The sequence below is a fragment of the Dipodomys ordii genome, unplaced genomic scaffold, assembly GCF_000151885.1.
Source record: "Dipodomys ordii isolate 6190 unplaced genomic scaffold, Dord_2.0 Scaffold13, whole genome shotgun sequence".
Taxonomy (NCBI): Eukaryota; Metazoa; Chordata; class Mammalia; order Rodentia; family Heteromyidae; genus Dipodomys; species Dipodomys ordii.
Window position 1 is genome coordinate 17913722 of NW_012267229.1, and position 25209 is coordinate 17938930.

The following is a 25209-nucleotide window of genomic DNA, read 5'->3' on the forward strand; positions in this document are numbered from 1 at the left end:
AGAAGAAGAAGAAGAAGAAGAAGAAGAAGAAGAAGAAGAAGAAATGACGGTGGTGGAGCTGTGGCTCAAGTGATAGAGTATCACCCTTGAGGGGAAAAAGGACATATTTGAACTCAGGAATTTGGCTGTAGGACCAGTACCCAGTAATGCTGTTTAGTCCAAGGAAGGAGGAAGGACAGGCACACGGGGAGAGAGGGGCACACAAGGAGAAGCGCAGCTGGGTCTGAAGACTTGGCATGGGCAGAGGAAGGAGCTTGGCACCCCGGAGGCTGCACAGCCGTGGAAGGAGGGAGCCAGACCGGAACTGCCAGGGGTCAGAATGAAGAGGGGAGGGAGGGCTGAAACAAACCCATTTCCAGGAGCTTGGCCAAAATTTGGGACTCTGTGGATCAAACCAGCAGGAGATAGGGCTGTGGGCAGTACCTCAGCTTGGAAGGGAATTTGGGGCCAGCTGGGGCTTGCCATTGGGGTGCAAAGTTTCTGTGTCCTAGGACTCACACAGTGGAGCACTGGGGAGAGAGTGAATGGTGGTAGAGCAAGGGTCTAAAGCTCATTCATTCCAAGAGAAGAGTATTTAAACATGTAAGGAACTTTGGTTTCATAAGAAATCCATGTTTATAAAGAAAAAAATATGTGACCCCACTGGGTCCTCTCTTTATACCTAGTGGCCACTGCAGGGACTTCCTGAGGTGGGCCGAACCTTGCATTGGCTGGGCCCAACCCATGGGATACATACAGAACTCACTAGAAGGGCCCAGGATTGTGACCCTCCCTCTCTCCTCTCCCCCTCCCCTAGTCCATAAGACTTCCATGAGAATAGGGGCAGTGGTTTCACTGGGGGAGGAGCCTATCCACTACCAGTGCTGACCACAGGGTCCAGAGCCCACGCAGCTGGTTCCGTGCAGTGCCCAGTACTATGCGGAAGGGCAGTGGGATGGGAGGCAGAGGGGGCTGGCTTCTCCCATTCCTCCAGGGCCTTAGCTCCACCTCCAAGTCTGAGAGGCTCCCCCCCACCCCAGTGAATCCCCAGGACTCACCTGAGAGCCATCAGAGGCAGATCCCAGTTCTGCATTTATTTCAGTGTGGGCCGGAAAAATATATAAGCAGCACATCAAAACTGTGATTTCACAGATAGGACTGCTTAGGGTGGGACTAACAGGGTATGAAACACAGTGGGATAGTTTCTAGAACATTCCAGCCATCATAACACACCGATGTACAGGGGTGGGTCAGTGCAGCTCCACAGCAGACAGGACTGGACTGGGGCAACCCAGGTCACTCCAAGCCCCTCAGGGACTGGTCTCTCCCTCCTCTACAGATGCCAGGTGCACCTGCCACTCACCAGGCTGTCTTAGCCCTAGGGACAGGCCAGGGAGGGGTACAGGTGGGGTTCTTGCTGCCTTGAAGGTCTCATTCTAGTGAGAGAGATAGACAAGTAAACCCAGAAAGAATAGCTCGGTATAAATTATGAAGAGATTTAAATAGCAAGAATGACATTCATGGGGGGTTGGGGAGGGAGGCCACTCATCATGAACCCCCGCTCACAGAACAGGCTGGGCCTTCCCAGAGCTGGGATGTTAGGAAGGGACTTTCTTATTTCCCAAGAGAGGCCAGACTGCAGAAGTGGGCAGAGAAGCCGAACACAGTGGGCGTTTAATAAAGATCTGTCACACACCAATGGAGTGCTAGCCTAGCCCAGGGGCTCAGGTGGGCGGAGCCGGCCCAACTCGGAGAGGGGCGGGGGATGTGAAAGAGGTGGGCCTTCTTTGTCCCCTGCCCTAAGGGGTGGAGACAGTGGCCCCACTGTGCCTTTGTTCCAGCTCAGTGAAAGTGAAAGTGGGAATGCTGGGCTGGGGCTGGCAGACACCCTGGGCTTGCCTACCTTTGCCCCCAATCTGGCATAGTCCCTGTGCCTCAGTTTCTCCTCCTGAACAATAATGAATTCTTATAAGTTCTGTCCTTCTAAAATTCTTCCTGCTGCATCTTCCTGAACCCTGTCCTTTGTCCCTCAACCAGCAGGTAGGACGGGGACTGTGGAAGGGCTGAGATTTAGTCCAAATGCCTTTTCTCTGCATGCCTCCCACCCTCTTTTCACTTGATACACACACACACACACACATGCATGCACGCATGCACACACACATGCATGGACCAGGGGCATTCCCAATTCACAGCCACAGATGTGCCTGGTCTGAGGACCCACAGCTTTGGCGTGGCAGAGCCGGGTTGGATCTCAGCCCAGGAACCCCGCAGCCAGAGCCACACTGCCAGAGCCCTGGTTTGTTGGCTCTGCTGGGAGCATTGCTGCTGGGGTACTGAGAGCTCACTTCGGCCTGGAAGCACCAGTCAAGCCACCAGTCTGGGCCCTGGGTGGCCCTGCATGCTGCACCAGTGGAAGAGGGGTTCTGTTTGAGCGTGTGCCTGGAGCCTGTTGGAGTGATTTGTGGTTTGGGGGGCCATGGCAGGTTGCAAGGGAACCTTAGCTTCCTGGTCCAAGGGGGAAGGCTGGGGACCATTTTAGGGAGGCCTTTGCCCCCCACACTGGTGCCTCTGGGAGGTGAGGTTAGCCCTTGAGGACTGGCAGTGCCAAGGCTCTTCCTGCCTGTCTTTCTGGGTCTCTCCTGTTTTCCTCTGAGTTTCTAGATCTTTCTCTGTTTCTGGGGTCTCTACTTCTCCAGATCCTTCTCTCCCTCTTCCTCTGTATCCCCACTTTTCAATCTCCCTCCATCTCTCTCTCTCCTGCACACCCATCTTCCTCTTTTCTCATGTTCCCCCCTCCATTTCTGTCTCGTTTCCTGCTCTCTTTCTCCCTCCCCCCCTTCTCTCTCACACACACATCTTTTCAAATAGCATCTTAAGATGTCAATACGTATATTCTCGATATCAAAATGCCTTAAAGGTCTCAATCTAGTCAATCACCCAGAGCAGGCACTCACTAATCAGGTGAATGAATGAGTGAGTGAATGAATGGGTAAATGTCCAAATGGTGATGTGGGAAGGGATAAAGACTCATCTGGCCCAGTGGCTCCTAATTTTTTTTTCAAAGGTCACAATGCTGTTGGAAATCTGAGGAAAATCACCTATCACTTCCTCAAAAAAAAAGTGCTGAATGGTTTTGCTGTGGTTTCAAAGAGTTTAAGGTTCTCCAGCTGAGCGTCTTTCTGGTTCCAGGGGAAACAGCCTTCATGACCTTTGTGAGGAAACTGAGGCAAGACTGTGACAGAGCTAGCTGGGACTCAGGATTTCTTCGTATCTAGCCCTTGTCCTGGTGTAGCATCTTAGGAGGGTGGAGAGAGCAGAGGAGACCTGGGGACTGGCACAGGAGAACGATCCCTAGGGGTTTCCTAGAGATTGCCTCCAAGTCCTTCTGCAGTCAGGAAAGGCTTCCCGACGGAGGCAGACTCCTGCTAGATTTGTGCCTGGGACTGACTTTCAGCCTGGGGCCGAAAGAATGGCAGAGGCTAGACAAGCTATGCTGGCTACCAGTTCTCTCTGGCCCCTTTGGAGACGTGTGCATGCCTATCTGAAAAATGCTGGGCAGCCCTGGAAGCTTTTGTTTTGTTTTTTTTCTTTCAGTCCTGGGGATGGAACCTAGGACCTTTCTGATGCTAGACAGGAGCTGTACCACTGAGCGACACCCCCAGCTGCCTGGAGGTTTTCTGAGCAGGGAAGGCCCAGGGGTGGGCTGGTGTTTGGGTTGATGTAGTTGTGGTGGTGGGGGGACTTGGAGGGGTAAGGCTGGAGGCTGAGAGAAGAGAAAGGGTAGAAAGGGAGAAGGGGGAGAGGGAAGAGAGGAAGAGAGTCAGTAGATGGGGAAAGGGTGCAAGGGTAAAGGGGGAGAAGGTGGACAGAGGATGGAGGGGAACAGCTGGAGGGAGAATGAATGGAGAGAGGGGAAGAGGGGAGAGGAGAAAAGATGGAGGGGTGAGGGAGAGAGGATGGAGGGGCCGTTAACAGAGGAGGGGCTTCTTGCTCTGAGTTTGGTTTGAGCCTCACCGATTCTGTGTGCTGATGGGACACCAGAGCTGGCCGTGGGCTGCAGCCATGGTGGAAATATGGGCTGGAGGGGAGCCATTGTAGAACTGGGTGTGTTTGAATGTGTTTGCACATGTGTGGGCCTGTGCCCACTTGGTTCCTTTCCTGTCCTTGATCGCACCAGGCCCCTTCCCTCCTGTGGACCTGTGCCACCCCCATCCGGCCCGGCATGCTCCCTTGTTCATCTCTCTCTCCTCCAGGCTGACTGGGAGCTCCTGAAGGCGGGGAGCCTCTGACTGCCTGTGCCCCATTACAGACGCACGGGCCAGGTGCCCCAGCAACCAGTCAACGTGCCCATTTTGCAGTGGGGAAAGCTGAGGTTTAGAGAGGCATGAGGGGGCACACCCCATTGGAAGCCAGGGTGTAGAGCCCGGCTTGGTTTCTGGAGGCTGGCATTTTGAGGGTGTCTCCGGATGGGAAGACTGGGGGGGTGGGGTGAAGGGATCTTCACTGAATCTCAGATCCTCAGGCGTGGCTCCCAGCTGAGGCTGAGGCAGGAAGGCGGAGAACAGACAGCAGGGTGTCTGTTTTGCTTTGTGAGGTTTAAAAAAAAATCATTTCCGGCCTCGGAGGCAGCAGCAATTACTGCGGGCACGCTGGGGAGCTGTTTGCCGCCTGTCATCGGCCGAGAAAGGGTCCCTAATGGAGGCCCCGCGGCCAGCCACCAAGCATGGTGTTGCAAACAGCGGTCAAAACAAAGCCACACTAATAATGGAAGGGAGGCCTCAGGCAGGGCCGGAGTCACCTGCTGGCCCCTTGGTGTCCACAGACTCCCCAGCAGGCAGCTCTCCTAGACGCCAGCCAAACCGCCCACCTCCCCTCCCCAGACTTTGTTTGCCCCAGGGAAAGGCTGCTCTCTGGCTGCATCTGGCCATGTTAAATCCCCTACCAGGCAGAAGGAGCCAGAGTGGCAAAGAGCCACGGACTCTTTGCTTCTAGAACAGTCCTTCTGTTTGAAGAGGTCAGGGCAGTCTTTGTGGGGGGCCCCAGCCTGAGAAAGGGAAGAGCAGGGGCCAGCCCCACCCTGTGGGAGGAGGTGTGAGTAGCCAGCTAATTAATCATCTGCGGGGTATTAATGCCCCACAGAATCTGCAGAGTACCTGATATTTTCAGGTATGTGAGCCCACTTTACTGATGCAGAAACTGAAGTTCAGAGGAAGTGTAGTTGGGGATCAAGTCTATGTCAGCCCAGCTCCTGAGCTTGCCTATTTATACTGCTGCAACCTAGGGTACCCTCCCCGCCCCAGCAAGGGCAGTGGAGATGAGCAGGCACTAGGTCCTGAGCAGGGGTCAGATTTAACCCAGTCCAGGTCCTGGCAGGAGTGAAGTTACAGTTATTCTACCCTCTGCCCCTACCAGCTGAGTACCCCCATAATCTCTGCCCTGGGGTATCCTGGATGATGGTCTTGGCTATTATTCATGTGAATTATCCTGCACCCTGCTTCCTGATCCCTCATCTGTCTGTTGCTCCTTCTGCTCCTCCTGAGTCTGGGGGTACCTTCTGACCTTTGGTTGGTAGAGCAAGGTGGGTACGTGGTCAGACACCGAGGTACAAATGACAGTCCCTGCTCTCCCCCAGCCTCTGGAACCTTCCAGTGGGGCTACTGGGCAAAGGCTCCCCCAGCTCTACAGACCACACAGGCAATGTCAGAATGCCCACCTGCTCCCTGCCCTGGCCAGGCTCAACTGCGCCCACGCTCAGCAGTCTCCTCCCTCCCAGCCTGCCTGTGGGGGAGGGGGCCAGGCGGAATCCCTTGGGAAACCTGCTCGGCTCCCACAGTCCTGCGAGTGCCAGAAGATTTTCGCTCTCCTTAAATCTCCCTAGATTTGTAATTCCACTGCTGTCTCCCTCAATATGCGCTTCCATGTGGCCTGGGGAGGCGCCCTGCCCTCAGCTGCTGGCACCAGCTCCTCCACCCTCGCTTTCCCTCTGTGGCAGAGCTGCTGGGTGGAGAACATAGGCAGGCCCTCACCTTCTCCTGCCTCAGTTTCCCGGTCTTTAAGAAGCATAGGGGCCACTTCCTCAGGTTGCTGACTTGATGAGATCGTTTTTTGCATGAAGGAAACACCTCTATAGAAAGTAATACACAGACTGCCACAGTGGAGGGGCTGCCAGCTGCAATGCTAAGCAGCCAGTCACAGAAGGCGCCATATTAATGTCCCATTGATACCAGGTGTCCAGAATGGGCTAAGCAGGGCTAGGGGAGGTAGAATGGGAGAAGCTGCCTGGTGAAAGGGCACAGGCCTCTCGGGGGGGAGGTGATTAAGGTGGGAGGGGCAGGCTCTAGAGAAGATGTCAGTGGTACAACATTGTGAATGCATGTTAAAATGATGCTTGCATTTGCTGGCCACCGTGGCTGGTACCTGTAATCCGAGCTACTCAGGAGGCTGAGATCTGAGGATTTTGGTTCAAAGCCAATCTGGGTAAAGTCTGTGAGACTCTTATATCCAGTTAACCAGCAAAAAGGCAAAAAGTAGAGGCCTGGTTCAAGTGGTAGAGTGCCAGCCATGAGCAAAATAGCTGAGCAAGATCATGAGGCTCAAGCCTCATGCCCTGGTACTCTCATAAAAATAAAAATAAAAAATGCGGGCACCGGTAGCCCATCCCTGTAGTCTTAACTAAGAGACTGAGATCTAAGGATCACAGTCCGAAGCCAGCCCAGACAACAAAGTCCCCCATGAGACTCTTATCTCCAATTAACCACTCAAAATTTGGAAGCGGTGCTGTGGCTCAAGTGGTAGAGTACTAGCCTGGAGCACAAAGAGGCTTAGGGCCTGAGTTCAAGCCCCACAACTGACAAAAGAGAGAGAGAGACAGAGACAGAGAGAGACAGAGAGAAACAGAGAGAGGTAAAAAAAAAAGAAAGAAAGAAAGAAAGAAAAGAAAAGAGCCAGCCATCGATGGCTCATGCCTGTAATCCTAGCTACTTAGGAGGCTGAGAGCTGAGGATAGCAGTTCAAAGCCAGCCGGAGCAGGAAAGTCAGTGAGGCTCTTATCTCCAATAAGCCACTCAGAAAACTGGAAGTGATGCAGTGGCTCAAGTGGTAGAGTGCTAGCCTTGAGCTGAAGAGCTGAGGGACAGCATTCTAGCCCAGTTTAGGCCCCATGACCAACAACAAAAAAAAAGAAAGAAAGAAAGAAAAGAAAAGAAGAAAAAGAAAAGAGAATTTGATGTTATTTAAACCTTACTTCAATTAAAATGATTAAATAATTGTCTAAAAAGAAATTTACTCTTTACCTGACTTATGTAACTGTAACCCCCCTCTCTATATCATCTTTATAATAACAATTTAAAGGTCTATTGTTTCTCTTTCAAAAATAACAATTATCTAACTAAACAGGAAGCACCTGTAGAGCATGTGCCAGGCAGTCTACTTCTGGGCAGTGGTACATTTCCTCTTCACAGCAATCCTTCTGAGGAGTTGCTGTCATCCCCACTATACAGAAGAGAAAACTGAGGCACATGCATATTGTTGAGCACTCAGAATTGTTCTTTCTTTTCACTCACTTGGGCGAACATACCAACATGTCTAAAACTGAGCAATGAGCCCGCTTAGGAACTGTGCGTGTGGGGCCCCATTGTACGTGTATGGACCCACTGTGTGTGTGTACCACACACCTAAATGACCACTACACCGCACAAGTTCTCCACCAGAGATGCAGGTGCAGCTCAGAGAAGTGCTCAGGTGGAATCACACAGCAAGTCCGGGGAGAGTTGGAACCCAGCCCCTCCCCCAGAAACCCTGCACCACAGCCCCTCATCTTCTTCCCAGTCCCCTTTCCTCATCAGCACGTGCTTCCCGTGCACAGAGCCTCACATCAGATGGTACAGGGGCAGCCTTGCTTTGATGTTTCTCACTTCATACAAAATTCATGAATTCAGTGCTGTACTCTGCAAGACATTCCTGTTCATTCTAATACAAAACCAATGCTCTTCCCCATTTTTCTGGAGTAAAATCAGTTCCTCAGAAAGTTGCTTCCCTGATTGGGGCAGCAGAAGAAGGAGGCATCCACTCTCCAGCGGGGCTTTGGGCCTTGCCTTTCTTAAATGGGTGCAACGCTTTGCCTGGTGGAGGGCTCAGGAGGAATCAGTGGGGCTGATGGGTAAATGGCAGGAAGGGCTTCTGGTCTGCAGTCTAAGCAATACCCAGGCCTTGGAGGAGGTAAGGCAGCCTCTTAGGCCCATGGCTGAAGACAGCCAGGCTGGGGGTCTGCTGGCTCCACTGCCAGGACCTGCAACCCAGAACCCCCTAGGGGTTAAGAAGGACGTCTGCTATACTGCTCTGAATGCAGCAGCGCAGCTCCACCAGACTCCCTTGCTACCAGGCAAATTGGAGAGGGAGGCTCAGAGCATGCTGCCTTCCCCGGCTAGAATTTACGAATGCTGTTTGGTTTTCATAGTGTTGATTTTTACAGTTACCCTCTATTTATGGCAAGTGATGCTGACTTTTCCGTTTATGGCAGTAATAAAAGTCTCCTTTTAAGCTGAATTTATTTAAGTAAAAAAGGGAAAGATGCTTCGAAAATAAATATTAAAGTAAATAATAATGCCAGTGGTACAAGGACCCTATGCAATACCCATGAAGGTGTTCCCCAAAAGGCCAGATTTAGGAGGACCTATCTCTGGCATGCCTCTTCCTGTCTGCATGTCTCCTAACTGTGTAACTAACCACCAGCTTCCAGGTTCAAGCCTGTCCCTCCCAACAGTCTTCCCTGACTCTCTAGGCAAACCCCAGCCTGCCTTTCTGTAGGACTGCCCAGCCCTTGTACTTCTTGCCAGATCTTCTCTATGTGATTTGCCCTAGACAAGCCCAGGGGAGGCACAGGCTACCATACAATCTGTGGCCACGTGAACATGGCCATCCTGTGAACATGTGCACATCCTGAACTACTGTGCATGGTGGTCCAGGACTAATCTCAGCCAGTGTTTATGCAGCAGTCCCTGTTGTGAATGTCTTCTCCTTCTGTGGACTGTAGGCTTCCTGAGGGCCAGGGCCTGCTCATCTGACATAGCATAGGAAGCCTGGCCCTGATCTAGCTGAGGATTGGAGATCCACCAGGGCTGATCAATTCTGCTCCTCTGACCAGGTGGTCTTGAGCGAGCCCACCATTTTCCCTCTATGGCAGTCTTTCAGCTCTTGACAAAATTCCTCTCTCCACCTCTCTGGAGGAGGAGGAGGGCTATCACAGGTGCCCATCTATTCCAAGATGAAGTCACCTTCATCAGCTCACACCTTTTTCTGTGGGTTCCAGACTTTCAGAAAGGCTAGGGCTTCCCAGAAGGAGCAGAGCCCTCAGGGGCTCCCCTGGGCCCAGCCCAGCTTCCCAGGGCAGAAGAGGTCTCTGCAGCCACCTCATCAACCTCTCAACCCTGGGGGCTCTGCTCTTATTTCCTTGCCTGGCTTATCAGGTTTTTGTCTCCTGATGTAGGTGTCTTGAATGGATAGGTGACGTGTAGCCTAATTAAATCCTCCTGTTGCCTATCCCTCACTAGAGTCCCTATGCTGCCATCTATCTGGGGTTAAGGTGTCACCTCTGCCACTCTCTGCAGCACAGCACCCCCACTGAGCTGGGCACAGAGAAGCATTCCTGGAAATGACGTGAGGGAATCACTCTTCTTACAGCTGAACAGGACAGGGGCTTAGAGGAAACTGCAGCTTTGATTGGGCCATTTCACAGCCAGTGCTGAGGTGGTCATCTGACTTTGTGTCCTTATGCTGTGGTGACCTCAGGCACAGCCACTCCCTCTCTGAACGTGGTTTCTTCTTCTATGAAGTCTTTGGAATGAACAGGGTCCTGTGTACAGTGCTTGGCACATGGGAGGGGTTTCTTGCCTCTATACCACGGTAGGGGGACTGTCTGAGATTGCCCCAGGTCCTCTGAGCTTTGGTTTCTACACTGCTAATGAAGGCTCAGTATGGACAGGGCAGGGATGCAGAGCCTGTGCCCCTTTCTTGTGCTCCTCTTCCCTGCAGTAATGGTGCTAGTAGGAGAGGGAGAGCTGGACTCCGAGCCATGTCCTGGGTTCAGAGCCCAGGTCCTGTCCCTGGGACCTTGCGACTTGCTTGCTGTGTGACCTGTAACCCACCTCTCTCAGCTGTAGGTTGTCCTGCCCTGAACTGTCACTCTGAGTGTTGTAGGATTCCAGATGAGCACCTCTGTGCTGTGCCAGGAGCTCTCAGTAGGAAGACTGTGTGATTGCAGGGTTGCCGGCCACAGTGCCTGGCACCTGCAGCTTCTGCACATCACCTGATCTGTTCTTGGTTGCATGTCGCAAGACTTCTGTCTGGGCCATGATAAGAGCTTCTGCCTACCTGTCCCTGTGGCTGGATCTCTCCTCAACCAGATGTGGTTGGGTGGCAGTGATGGTGAGAGCCAAGACTGGAGAGGGACTGGCTTGCTGGGGCCTGTGTCCATGTTATCCATGTATTTGACTCCTTGCTTGCTCTTATAGGCACAATCCCCCTGAGAAACTCCAGTTTGGGACATAGTAGGTACTCAATAAAAGCTGGGGGTGGGGGTGAGTGGGAAGAGTGATGAAGAGGATGAGTGGATGACTGATCTTTATGTATGTTAGCAACATTTTCATTGCTGTAACAAAATGCCTTAAATGAGGAAGGATTTATTTTGGTTCACGGTTTCAGAGGTTTCTCTCTGTGGTCAGCTGGCTCCATGGCTTTCAGACTCATAGCAAGGTAAATTACCATGGCAGAAAGATGTGGAGGAGAAAACTGCCCACCTCATGGTTGCCAGGAAGCAAAGAGAGAGGGGGAAGGGGGAGGGCACTCCGCAGCTATGACCCCCAGTGAGCAACCTACTTCCTCCAACCTGGCCCCGCCTCCTAGCTAACCCTCCAGGCAGTGTGAGCTCATGCATGGGTTAATCCATTGATGTCATTATCATCCTCTCACCTCTCTAAGCATCATTGCCTGGGGGCCTGTCCTCCCCATGTGAGCCCACAGGGGTGTTTCACATTCAAACCACACCACCAGGCCTCCTGCTTTATTCAGTTTCTCACTGGAGGCCCCAGGAGGCCTTCTCACCTCATCCTTCCATTCAGGAAGGATGCAGGGCTGTGTGGAAGAGGGGGAGGGGCGCTACTCCTCTGGGGTAGTAAGAGGAGGGCTCAGAGACACCCCATGCCCACCCCAGAGCCCACTGCAACCAACAGGGTCTGGGAAGCAGGGAACTCCAGGTCAAGAACTATGTGCATTGCCCAAGGGAGGCTTGTGAGTGGCCAGAAGGGGCCAGAGATGAATGGTGTTGGGGTGCAGCCAGCATGTTAAGGCTGTGGATACCCAGCCTGGGAGCCTTCTCTGGATGCTGAGTGCTGGACATTTCCCAACTGGACCCAAGTATAGGAAGTCCTTGACGTCTCTCTCCTATCCTCCCATCCCCCCCCCCCCCCACCCCGGCGATTACTCGACCACGACCACATCCTGACCCAGGCAGCCCAGAGCAGGAGGAGCAGCACCACTACGGGCTCTGCCTGCGGCAGCATGTGTCTACCTATGAGCCACACACAGCTCCTGGCATCCTCCTGACTGCCGGATACAGCTGTAAACAGACTAAAATCCCTCTTTAAAGAGCTCCCGTTCCAGTTGGAAGATAAGCAAGAAATGAGGGAAATAAGCAAAACTGTAACACGTTAGCAGGAAGTAGTACAAGAAAAGATGAAGTAGGCTCAGGGGTGCTGAGAGAGTGGGCACAGGGAAAGGAGGCCCTTGAGGGGGAGGTGGCATTGGAACAAAGGCTGAGGGGTTTGGTGGAGAGTGGATCTAGGCATAGATCCAGCATCTGTTGGTCTTGGGAGAGCCCCTGGAGGTTTTTTTTTTTAAATAATTGTAGAAAATAGACGTATTACAGATTTTCCCATTTAAACTTTTGTGTGGGTGTGTGTTGTGGTGGTGGTATTAGGGTTTGAACTCAGGGCCTACAGCTTTCTAGTCAGGCACTCTACCAATTGAGCCACCCCCCCCCCCCGATCCTTTTGGCATTAGCTACGTTTTGAAGAGCCATTCACTCCTGGGCTGTTCTTCTGTTGCAGATAAGCTGAGGCTCAGAGAGGCAAAGGCTCAGAAGAAGCTAACTCACATAGTGAGGACCAGGGGCCAAGGCTCCAGCACAGGCCTAGGCAAAGTCCTATCTGTCTGTGCTAGGCTGGCTAGGTCATCTGCTGTAGCTGGAAGCCAAAGCTGGGCATCAGGCCAGGCCCACAGGGCCCTTCCCTGCATCCAGTGCACTGACACTGGCCTGGGGTTAATGAATACGTCGCTCCCCCAATTAAAAGCAGAAAGGAAGAAGATGTTGTGCTCAATCAAACTCCTTGTGCCTTCTCCTGCAGAATCTTAATTTGTAGATGCTGGATTTTAATTGTCTTCCCAAAGAGCCCAGCCTAGAAATGCCTTCTTCTCCAAAATCTATAATTAACCAGCCCTGGGGACTGGCCTCAGGGAGGCACCTGAGCCAGGGGCTCTGGGCTGAAGGAAACAAAGAGGAGACAGGATTTTATGTCCAAGCTTGACATGGGTGGGGAGGGACTGAATAGCTACTGAGAAGGAGTCAGGCTGGGCCTGGAAAGAGGCTGCATGAGGGTGGTCTGCAAGTTACCAGCTCCAACTCTATAGTCCCCTATAACTGGGTTCGGTTTGACCATCACCTTACTCTGTGACCTTGGATGAGTCACTTATTCTCTGAACCTCACCTTCAACCATCCTGCTAGGTAGGGGGATTTAAAACCCAGGCTGAGCTCTAGGCTCTGTTTCCTTTATTCCCATGCCTTTTTTTGGGGGTCCGGTCGTGGGGCCTGAACTCTGGGCCTGGGCGCTGTCCCTCAGCTCTTCAGCTCAAGCTAGCGCTCTACCACTTGAGCCACAGCGCCACTTCCGGCTTTTTTCTTTTTGCTTTATGTGGTGCTGAGGAATCGAACCCAGGACCTCAGGCATGCAAGGCAAGCGCTCTACCACTGAGCCATCTTCCCAGCCCCTTCCCATGCCTTTTTGCTGTTTACCTGCCTCTGCTCTCAGTCCTCACTCAGCCTTCGCTACCTGCTCATTTGTCTCCTCTCTGAAGCCTTCTCAGATTGTCACCATGCTCAAGTAACCCCTTCCCGCAGCCCTAGGACATTGAAGGTTGAGCTGATGAGATACTAAGGAAGTGTCCTCACCCCATCCTACCTGGCCACTACTGGCACGTGTGAAGGGGACAGAGAAATCCAGGACCAGCCATTCCTCTGCCTCCAATGAGGTCATGGAGATTAGTCCTCTCTCTGATCAACCCATCTCCCGGCTCAGGAGGACCTGCCCTATTGGGGCTGAGGCCAGTGCCACCTCCTCAGGGAAGCCCTTCTGATTACTTCTCTGGCTTGCCAGGCCTTTGCTGTCAATGCTGCCCACTCTGCACCCATCCCACAGGACCCTGCAAAGTTGTCTTTGAAAAAAAGCTCCACAGGCAAAAAGCCTCTGGAATACTTGGGGGAAGAAGTGGGTTTGAGAGTCAGGCAGACACAGGTGCAAATCCTGACTGCTGTGGGACCATTAAAGGTGGCTCCCCTGTGCTGGGCTGTGGCTCCTTCTTCTGAGCCAGGCTGGAGTTGGCACCTGAGGCTGGCAGGTTGCCACCTGCTGGGAATCAATCTGCATGTGAGTCCTCTGAGCACTGGGGATGTAGTTGGTCCAAACCCAGCTTGCTGAGAGCATGTAAAATACGCTCTGATTTCACGACTCAGCACAGAAAAAAAAGGGGGGAATGTAAAATGTCTCAGTAATTTTTATTACATGCTAAAATAATAATCTTTTGATCTTAGCTTAAATAAAATTATTAACATTAATTTCACCCTTTTTTAGTTTTTTTTCTCTTCTTTTTTCACATGGCTACTAGAAAATGAAGAGCCCTCTGTATTCTACAGCGGCTTTCATTCCTCCATTTGTGATTTTGCTGGCCAGTGTGGCTCTAGCTGGCCATCACTAGAGTCCCAGTAGAGGCTGGCTGAGTGGTTTGCCCTGGGCTCTGGCCCACTCCAGGCTGTCAACTGTGTGAGACTATAGAGCCTAGGAATTGACCATACACTGTCTTCTCTGGGCCTGGCTTTCTGCTGTCAGTGAGCTCTGTGTGGCTGGTAGTCTGTGTATCTACAGTGACAATGTGTATGCATGGAAGTGACAGACATCAGATTCCCTGGTGATCAGCATTTTTTTTTTCTGGGATGAGCCTCTCTCCTGAAAAGAGGAAACTGAGCACTATAATTCTAGCTACTAAGGAGACTGAGATCTGAGGATTGTGGTTCGAAGCCAGCCAGATCAGGAAAGTCCATGAGACACTTATCTCCAATGAACCACCAGAAAACTGGAAGTGGTGCTGTGGCTCAAAGTGGTAGAGTGAAAGAGCTCAGCGACAGTGCCCAGACCCCGAGTTCAAGCTCTATGAGTGACAAGTGTGTGTGTGGGGAGGATTCTGATTACATCTCAAGACAGTATTTGTTTGGGGAAACAAACCGAATACACAGAGGGGAGGGGCTAGGCCACATAGCTGGCACTGGCATTCTCATCCACCTGGCAGACTGGGGGCCAATGCCACTAGTCTGGGGAACTGGCTGTCCTGGAACTTAGTGGAGAGCTGGGCCTTGGAGGTGGAGGGGGAAAGATGGGGCAGGTCGACTGCCAAGTCTCCCTGAACCCCTGAAGGATCAAATACCCCTCCTTCAACCACCAGAGCATTTTTCTCTGAGGACTGAATGCCCTGGGGAGCAGCCACCACCAGTGACAAGGTGAACAAGAAAAGGAGGTGGGGACCTACTCAGGCTACCCAAAGAGGGGCTATCTCTCAGAAGGGGTGATCTCAAGCTTGTTTACCTCGAAGAGCCACATGGGCAAAGAAAAGCCAAGGGAAAGACTGGTAGGGGACAGCTGGCACAAGTGGGAGAGCCAGGCAAGGTCACACAGGGCAGGGAACGGGCTGGCCCTGAGGAGGTTGGGGTAACCCCAGGGCAGTGGGAGCTCACCAGGCCTCTGAGGTCAGGTGGGGTTTGGTTTTATAAAGATGGTGCTGGCTGCCTTGTCCTGGAGGTAGTAATGCCCAGGAGGGAAACTGGGTGGCGGTGACTTTAGAATCTGGAAGAAGTGAGGACACTGGAAGCTTCCGTCCTGGCCTGTCTACTTCCATTACCAACCTTCTCCTGCAAGGTTCCCCAACGCGGCACCAGGCTCCAGGACAGAAGGCTAGCTCATGACTTAGAGTTCAGGCTAGCTCATGGCCTGCTGTCACCAGAGGGTGCGCTCACATTTTCTGCCAGCCCAAATGAGCTTCTGGTGCCCAACAGACACCTGCTCCTGCACCATCGCCCTGCCCTACATCATTAGCCCCGCCCCTGCATCCCAACTTCTCCTTGCACCATCACCCCGCCCCTGCGTCGTTAGCCACGCCCAGAACATTAGGCCCCACCCACACATCCTGACCATGTATCCTCTCGCTAGCCCCGCCCCATATGCAAATTCCCATCTTATACCATTAGCCCCGCCCCTCCACCGTACTTTTGCAGCCTCTCATTTGCTGCGCCTCGATTCTCAGGCCCCGCCCCACACCATTGACCCCGCCCCTCCAGTCTCCGCGGTGCTCTGAGCCCCGCCTCCCGGTTTCTCTGCAGCACTGTTCACAGAGACACCCCACGACATGACAGCGCGGACCGGCGAGGACGTGGAGATGGCCTGTTCCTTCCGAGGCAGCGGCTCCCCGTCCTATTCTCTGGAGATCCAGTGGTGGTACGTGCGGAGCCACCGGGACTGGGCTGACAAGCAGGCCTGGGCCTCCAACCAGGTAACTGGCCTGGGGGCGCCCGAGTGGGCTGAGGAAACCTGCCCGGGTTGGGGGCGCTCTGCCCCTCGGCTTCCCAGGGGTAGGGACATAGATGCCGGCTCTGATGTTGGGCCCAGCGTCCAAGCGGCCCCTGCTCTCCCCGCAAAGCCCAGAATTCAGGCTTATTCTTAGAAGGGGCTGAGGCGAAGCTAAATTGAGCCCCCAGGTGGCCAGGGCAAGAAGGGCCTTCAGAAAGGGAGGAAGTGCTCCCGGCTGTGCCAGGTAGAAAAACAGAAGTCAGAGGCCCAGAGGCCAGCAGCATGGTGGTCATGGGACAGAATGGATCTTGCGACTCACTTTCCCCCACTTCTGCAGGCTGCCCGCGGAGGTGTGTACTAAGGGTGCTCTGCAAACTCAGGGCAGGCAGCCTCGTGGCTGAGTTCATTCTCAAGCCCTCATGCATGCATGCAGCCAACTTCCTGCACACACACACACCACTTACACCCCTATACCCTTGGGAATCTAAACGCACCCCTCCCGCACTCAGTTGGATGTATACCTCCCTTGTCTTCTTTTGCTCCAACCTCCTTTCGCAGTCCTGAGTGGACACAGAGCCCAGGGACCCCTATCTCCAGACCTTATGGCCCTGGGAGCCTCTTTTATTGTAGCTAGAATTTTTTTTCTTTTTCTTTTCTTTTATTATTATTATTATTATCCGTTGTAAGGCTTGAACTCAGGGCCTGGGCGCTGTCCCTGAGCTTTTCTGCTCAAGGCTAGCACTCTATCACTTTGAGCTGCAGCACCACTTTCAAATCTTTTTATATTTATTGTCCTCTTTTTTTTTTCTTTTTTACTAACATGCATTGAATGTACTATTAATGGGGTTCCGTGTGCTAATTCCACATATGCACATAGCATGCACTGACCTCCCTTTACCCATTATCTTGATTGTTGTCACCCACACCCCACCCCACACCCGCCCTGTGCTAACACTCTGTCTCTGTTGTCTCTGCCCCTCCCCTTCCCAACAGCTGAAAGCTTCTCCACAGGAAGACGCAGGAAAGGCCGCCACCAAAATAAGTGTGAGTTTTCATAATGACTTCTTGCGAGGTCTCTAATAGAGGATGCAGGTGTAACTTTAAAATAAATACTTTGGGGGACCATTTCCACAGGGAACCTGGGCAAGAAGATGGAGGAGGAATAAAAGGAGAAGGCGGGGGAAGGAGAAAGCTAGAGATTTAAAAGCCAGAAATTTTTAAAAAGCTAGAGATTTTTCAAGCTCATTGAATGACAGGCACAAACAAACGACAGGGAGAGAAGATGCATGCTCTCCCGTGGGACCAAGGCCAAGTGCACCTCAGATGCCTCATGGATCTCAGCAGCATTTTTCATCTGAGGAGCCGCCAAGGTCTAAGGAGACTGAGATGGGGCTTTCTTTTTGGACATCATGAGCAACACCTACAGCCTCTCAATCCCTGGGTCTCTGGGGTGATGGTTCCTGTCCAGAGACTCTGAGACTGGCCAGGCCTTCTTATATATCTACTCATTTTCCCGTAATAACACTGTAGGAAGGGCCGAGCATTAGCCCATTTTAAAGGTGGAACAATGGAGGGCAGGGGTAGGAGTCAAGGAGTTACCGAGGTTATCCCAGCTGCTACCCGTGTTGCTGAACGCTTTGTCCCAGGCTCTAACAGAGCCAAGGGACACTGGGGTCCTAGAGGAGCTCAGAAGAGGACTCAGATCTGGGAGAGGCAGGATGCATTGAGAAAGGAGGTGACCAAAAGAGAAGACTACTAAGAGGGAGCCATCCTGAGGACAGGAGTGGTCACAGGACCAAGCTGGGTTTGTGCTGGGACTGAGGAAAACCAGGCAGGAGGCTGAAAGTCTACAGCAGCACAGGGAGTATGTGGTGGGGGGAAGGGGGAGCAAAGTCAAAGTTCCAAAATGTCCCCCTTGTCTGCCTCTCAGGAGTAGGTAGGGGGAGATGAGGACACAAAGGGCAGTTAGACACAGAGGTCACAGCATAGAGAATTGATACCAGGGGTGTCGGGAAGGAGTGTGGGGGCTGGACAAGGGGTGAGCAGGTGAGAGAGTGGGTTGGCTTCAAAGTGTCATAGCTCAGTGGCTGTGGCCCAGCTGAGATCTGCAAATCCAGCCATTTCCAGCCCTGGAAATTTATTTATTTAGCCGACAGATAGGTAAGGCAGGCAGGTAGAAGTCGGTCTGCCTGTGTTACCATGTCTCACTCTTCCAACCATCTCTACTGTGATTGTGTTTGTGGGCTCCATGAGCAGCTCACAGGCAGAAGAGAAAATCAGCTAATTGATTTAGAGGAGTATAATTCCAGCTGCTGGTCCCCCGTGAGGGGAATGCCACGATGCTAATTGGCTAAATAACACTGAGTGTGCTTGGAGTGAGTGTAAAAATCCCCCCAGCTGCACCCCTCAACTCCCACATCGGCTGAGGCTTTGGGGTCTGGCAAGAAATGCACAGACAGGCACAGGTCCAGCTCCTTGGGCAGCTCCTCGCATATCAGCAGGTACCTTTACGCTGGCCCATACCTGGGGTTCTTTAGGTCCTGGGAGAAGGTAAAGTTTTTCTCCTCAGCCTTCAGAGCTCTGCCCACACTGCACTTGGGGCTCATCCTGTTCTTCTTGATCCACTCCCCTTCCATCCCAATCCTGCTGCCTTGCTGCCTTCCCATTTCCTCCCACCTCTGGGCCTTTGCACAGGCCAGGCCTCTGCCTAGAAAGCCGTAAAGCCGTTCTCTCTCTCCCTCTCTCTCTCTGCTCTTACTCACTCTCTCAGCAGCCTCCCCTTCCCTTTTCTGCTGGGTGCATTGCTGTCTGTTATTACAGCTGTCATCCCCAGAGTCCTGGAACCCAGGGTGCACAGCATAGTTATATTTCCAGAGCTCAGCATGGAGCCTGGTACATCATAGGTGCCTAATAAACACAATGATTACACACACACACACACACACACACACACACACACGGTGCATCTGCCAACACAGAACTTCACTGTGACATGGGTCTCATGCCTGTACCTGGATATTGCAGGTGACAGGAATCAGTGATGGATCTCACATGGGAACACACTGATCTGTGGGATTCAGGCCCTGTCTCTACAGGGGAGACTGAGTCAAGCAGGGATCCAGGTTAAAGATGCCAGTACTGATGACACCCTGGCTACTAGACTTTAACCGTTAGGATGTCATTTGACCTTTTGAAAAACAGTTTGTAAGCCAAATAGCCCAGTCCCCTAGCTGGGCAGAGATGGAGACTGAGGGACACAATGGGGAATCTGCCTCCTCCCTAGGCTTCCATTTTGCCATGTAGCTATTGTCTCAGGCAGGTAAGAGAACACTTGAGAGCTGTGTGGCTGGCAGTGGTTATTACTAGCATGGAACTTGTTAACAAGAATTTGTGAACCCTAAGGCTCCTTAATGGATGTGTGTAGTGGGAGATTGGTGACGCCTGTCAATCTGGTTTATATGCAATAATACTAACAACAATACAGTGATAATACAGCTGCTCACGTGATCAGATACTTTCCATATGTCAGGAGCTTTGCCCAGCACTCAACATGAATTAACTCAGCTAACTTGGGGCCCAGGGAGAGACCCCTGGCCTAACAGTGCCTCCAGGGGTAGTCCTGTACATGCAGCCTGCTCCTAGAAGAGGGCCTCAGCCAGGGACTCTGAACACACTCCTGCCTCTCGTCTGTGTTCACGTTCTAAAAGGCTTTCTCTGGATCTGTGGTCTTTCACACTGTGGTTTAAGCTCATTTCCTCTTTGCCAGTTTTGGAAATCTAACTTTGGGCACTGTCCCTGAGAGTTTGTGCTCCAGGCTGGCCTCCACCACTGTGAGCCACAGTGCCACTTCCAGTTTTCTGGTGGTTCATTGGAGATAAGAGTTTCATGGACTTCCCTGCCTGAGCTGGCTTTGAACCTGTGACCCTCAGATCTTAGCTACTCCTGAGTAGCTAGGATTACAGGTGTGAGCCACCCGTGCCTGGCTTTCACTTCTTATTTATTTTTTTATTTATAGTGGTTGGTATTGGAAATTGAGCTCAGAGCCTTACACTTACTAGGCAAGTGTTCCACCATTGGAGCTACAGCCCTGGTCCATTTTCGCTTTTAGTTTATTTTTCAAATAGGGTCTTCTGCTTTTCCTCAGGTCAGCCTTGTTCTCCCAAATCGTCCTACCTCTACTTCCTGAGTAACCAGGATTATAAATGGGTACCACCATGCCCAGCCCCAATTTCCTAAGTTTAAGCAGTTTCCTGATCCACCTTCTCAGGGTACTTTCATCCCCACCAGATGATGGTGGAACCACAGTAAGCAGGAGCTGCGTCACCTTGCCCTGCCCCTGGATGCCCCCAGGCATTAGTCTAACCCTTCCGGGTGATGAAAAGGTAGCCATCAAGGTAGAGGAGAGCTGTAAGGGAGGGTCAGGGGAGTTGGCCTGAGCTAAGCATCAGTGGAGGGCAGGGGTGAGGCCTGGTGCCCTTAGAAAAGCAGGTTAGGTGTGGGCCTGAGGCTTTGGAGGAAGCTGGGAGGCTGAGTGAGCATGCAGCTATGAGGGGCTGGGCAGATGCTGGGGGTAGGTGTGGGCGTTCTGGGTCCTGGAGAGGAGAGGGGCCTCGGGTGGGGATTGGGCCTAAGTGTGGAACAGAAATAATGCTGTGACAGGGCCAGGCTGAGTCCACGAGGCCTGCTGGGGCCCAAGTCTGGAGAGACCTTGAGTGGGATTCTGAATGTGATGAAGAGTAGCTGACACAGCTGGGGTGGGGAGGGGTTCTGATGGAGGCTCAGAGCTGAGCCTGGCCCAGGAAAGGGACTGTCTTCCCCTGTTCCCCACTGGGACCACCACCTCCACCTAGAGGTGCCACCAAAGCACGGGTAGGCATAGTGGGCACAAATAGGTCCCCTGTCCTCCTCCTGGCAAGGCTGGAAGAGCCTGCTCAGGGGGGTCTGGGTGAGCAGGGGGAGCTGGGTGCATCTCTTTCAGCACAATTAGGCGCTTAATTGCACCGCTAAGGCCTGTCGATGAAGCCTGGGCCGGTGATTATGATTTACAGCCAGGCCGCCCTGCAGGGGTCGCCTCTCAGGGTCGCCTCTCTTCTGGTCTCCCCAGGTCGCTCTGCATAGTGGAGCCAAAAGGTTCTCTGCAGAACTTGTGAATAATGGAACCCCGCACCCACCCCTACAACCCTCCCAAAAAGCTGCTGTGGAAGGTGGGACCTCTCAGGAGGTATCAAACTGGGGCTCCCTAGATGCCCAGAGTAGTGGGGGCCTGGAAACCAGGCTGAAGGGGTAGATGGCTTCCCTTTGTAGGTTCTTCCTTGGAAGAGTTGGCCTGGCTACCAGCTGGAGGCTCTCTCTGAGTCTTACATGTGTGTGTGTGTGTGTGTGTGTGTGTGTGTGTGTGTGCGTGCACGGGCGTGCGCACGCATGCACGCGCTGCTCTGGGGGCTTGAACTCAGGACCTTGGTGCTGTCCCTTAGCTTTTTTATGCAGGGCTGATGTCCTATCACTTGAGCCATAGCTCCCCTTCTGGCTTTTTGCTGATTAATGGAATGAAGATAAGAGTCTCACACGCTTTCCTGCCTGGGCTGGCTTCAAACTGCAGTCCTCAAATCTCAATCTCCTGAGTAGCTAGAATTTCAGGCATGAGCCACCGGTGCCTGGCAAAGCTTCACTTTTCACCTGACCCCCATCCCAGGGTCGCAATGAGGCCTAAATGACCTGCTGAGGTTTGGTTTCCTCCCTTCTCCACCATGGAGCTCTCCCTCCAAGATGGAGTCTCCCAGCATTACTGCTGTACTGCTACCCAGCAGTGCCTTCTGCAGATGATGCCCAGGGCAGAGCATGGAATAGGCATCCTCACCCTCCATTTGCTCTCTGCACCAGGCCATCAGTCCCCGCAGACATCACCAGCCCTGGCTGGCTCATCGCTTTGTCCAAAGTGTGCCCAGCACAGAGCAGGCCTTCGGCAAGTGTTGAATGAATGGATGAAGGTAGCTAGAAAGATGGAGGGCTGGGAGCCGGTGATTGCTCAGGATCAAAGCCCACCCCGGAGGGCTCCCCAGCCCCTCCTCGTCAGCTGGCCTTGGGAAGGCCACATTTGTCTGGGTGGCAGGTGAAGGAGCTGCCTGCCTGGGTGGACGCAGGCCTCAGCCCCCTCTGTCGACCCGAGGGCGGGCGCGTAGGGTGTGGGGGCGCTCTCTCCCTCCCAGCGGTAGCTCCCAGCGCTTCGCATTATTACTCCATTAGCGCCTTGTAGGGTTGACAAATGAAGGATAATTAATATCCGTGAGGGAAACAGATGTTGAGGTAATTCGCTCCCGCTGCGCATTTGCAATGGCACCTACTAACCCGCCTGAGAGTGGAGTGGAGCATGGCAGAGCGGCAGGGCCTCTCTGTGCCCTTGGTCTGGGTGAAGGGGTCAGAGGAAGGGATGGGCACCCGCTGGACAGGGGCACCAGATTTTTGGCCCCTAGGCTAATTCAAACAGCTGAGAGTTTCCTCCTGCTTGCCATTGGGAAGTTCTACCTGGGTCCCACTTTGGTGCCTCTTGCTCTACCATGAGCACATGCTTCTCTTTTCATGAGGGGTGATGTCCAGCAGGAAACCGTTGAGGGGAAGATGGGCCCAGTTCCCTGGCCCTGCCCACCAAGCTCTCATCTTCTGGAGCCTGAGAGAGCCCGGGACCCTGCTAGCATGGGTGACCCTCTGTGCACTTACTGCACTGTTTGAATGGGAAGGTGCATGAATCCAGCCCAGATTCAGGCCCCAGCCTGACTTGAGGGTCCTGGAAAGGTTTTGTCTCCCTCTGGAGCCTCAGTGTCACCATCTGTAAAGCGGGTGCACCGTGTGTCTGTGCCCTTATGTGAGAAGCACGGTGTCTAATCCCACTTCTATTGGAGAAAAGGAGGGGGTGAGTCCTCTCACTTCACAAATGGCCACCTTTTCACACCGAGGGACCCACAGGGTGCCCTCCTGGGCCCCAAAGCTGGGTTTGCCCTGTTCCTCTTGGAATTGGGGCTTGATGAGAACAAGCTACCTGTGGTCATGCTCGAGAGGGGGTCCAGTAGAGCTCAGGGGCAGGGCCTGGAGTGCCCGAGCTGCCAGCTGGTGTGAGATCGTGGACGGAACTGCTCTCAAAGGGCCCAGCTTCCCCCACGCTGTATCTTCATAACTTCCACGTACCTTTTATCTTTGAATTGAAAACAAATCCCAGCAGGGCTCTATGCACAGCAGATTTACTTGTAAGATCACTAATCTGGAAACAGGAGGTGATGGCACAGACAAGTTGTGCTGTGGTCACCCAACGGAATACTACACAGCAATCAACAGAGCCCACAGCCAAGAGCACTTCCCATTAAGGAATCTCACGGATACCGTGCTGTGTGAGAATTCCAGAACCAGAAAGACAGAACTGGGAAGTTGGGGGAGGAGAGGATAAGAGGGGAAAGACCAAGGCCTGGCTTCAGGGGGCTGTCAGTGTCCAGTGCCTCTCCCTGCACGGCAGTGACACCCACATGTGAAGTGTCATGAGGCTGTCGGTGCTTGAGTGTGCACGTGCTCTAAATTTCAATTTGAAAATGTAAGTGAGAAACCTGATCCAGGGCTGGACATATTGGCAGCTAGGCTACATAGTGAGATCTTGTCTCCAAATTAAATACATACATAAATAAAAGAAACTAGCAAGCCAATTAAAATCCAGAGTTTGTTGGGCACCAGTGGCTCACATCTGTAATCCTGGCTACTCAGGAGGTTGAGCACTGAGGATCGTGGTTCAACGCCAGCCTGGGCAGGAAAGTCTGTGAGACTGTTATCTTCAACGAACCACCAGAAAACTGGAAGTGGTGTTGTGGCTCAAAGTGATAGAGCACTAGCCTTGAGCAAAAGAGCTCAGGGACAACATCCAGACCCTGAGTTCAAGCCCCATGACTGAAAAAACAAAACAAAACAAAAAAAAACCCAGAGTTTTAAAAAGCACTCTTGCTCTACCCGAGTAGAGTTAGCAGTTAACCACATCCTTAATATTTGTCATTGACTTTTATTTATTTGGCAGTGCTGGGGCTTGAACTCATGGTCTTGAGCTTGTTGGGCAGTCACTCTACCACTGGAGTCACACTGCTCAGCCCTGTTTTATCTTTGATTATTTTTCAAGCTGAGTCTCCACTTTTGCTAGAGGCCAGCCTCAGACAGCAATCCTCTTACATATGCCTCCATGCAGCAAGGATTATAGCTTACAGGTGGCTGTCACCAGGCCCAGCATCAGCCTATATTTTAAAGAAATGGAACCTTTTCACCAGGCAGCCCACCCTGCACCCCTCCCATGGAGATCCCGCTAGGTTCCTTCCTGTTTTATCTTCAGACTTCGGTCCACAAAGACTAAACAACAACAACAAAAAAACCACAAACCGGGAGAGAGCAAGTTGTCAGTTTCTTTGCATGAATGGCATTATAGCCTGGCTTTGCAGCCCGTCCCTTCCGGCGTGCCTGGGTCTCCGATGCGGGCCTCTAGCTCACCACACACCGCGGGACTCACTGCACCGCGGCCTGGCGATGCCTTCTCTTGATCCCGCCGATGGGCATCAGCTGGCTTGGGGCTGGCACTGCGCGCCCCGCGGCTCCCGCGCCGCCCCTGCGGCGCCATCCCGGCGGGAGAGTCTGGGGGCGGGAGCCTGGGGTGGGCCGGGTAGTCCCCGTCCCCGCCCGGCGCGGGCGGCTCACGGCCTCTCTGTCGCCCCCAGGTGGTCAAGGTGGTCGGCAGCAACATCTCCCACAAGCTGCGGCTGTCCCGGGTGAAGCCCACGGACGAGGGCACCTACGAGTGCCGGGTCATCGACTTCAGCGACGGCAAGGCCCGGCACCACAAGGTCAAGGCCTACCTGCGGGTGCAGCCCGGCGAGAACTCGGTCCTGCACCTGCCCGAGGCGCCCCCCGCCGCGCCCGCCCCGCCGCCCCCGAAGCCGGGCAAGGAGCTGCGCAAGCGCTCGGTGGACCAGGAGGCCTGCAGCCTCTAGGGACGCGCGCCCGCCCCGGGGGGAGGGGGGCCCCACCCCGTCCCATCCCGGGGTCCCCGCCCCCTTCTGGGGTCCCACCCTGTCCCATCGGGGGTCCCCGTCTCCCTAGGGGCTCCCCGCCCCCGCCCCCCCGCACAAGGGTCCCCAGTGGCCAGAGGAGCCTGGGCCTCCGGGGCTGTCCGTCGGTCCGCCTCCCCGCCCCGGGCCGCCCCGGCCACCAGGCCCTCTGCCCCCCCCCCCCACCCCCCTCTCTGCGCATGTTCGTCCCACCACCCTTCCCTTGCAGACCCCGGCGGTGACGTGGCTCGGAGCAGGTGGCCCTGGGCTCCCGGGGACGACC

General features: G+C 53.4%; 1 protein-coding gene across 1 annotated transcript in view; it reads left to right on the forward strand.

Moving 5' to 3' along the window:
• Vstm2l (V-set and transmembrane domain containing 2 like) overlaps positions 1-24869 on the forward strand; it is a 32423-nt gene extending 7554 nt beyond the window's left edge. The window contains exons 4-6 of the mRNA XM_013010702.1: positions 15678-15847; positions 16858-16908; positions 24597-24869. Of these exons, the coding sequence (XP_012866156.1) occupies positions 15678-15847; positions 16858-16908; positions 24597-24869 (494 nt within the window). The remainder of the gene's footprint in view (positions 1-15677; positions 15848-16857; positions 16909-24596) is intronic.
• The last annotated feature ends 340 nt before the right edge of the window (positions 24870-25209 follow it).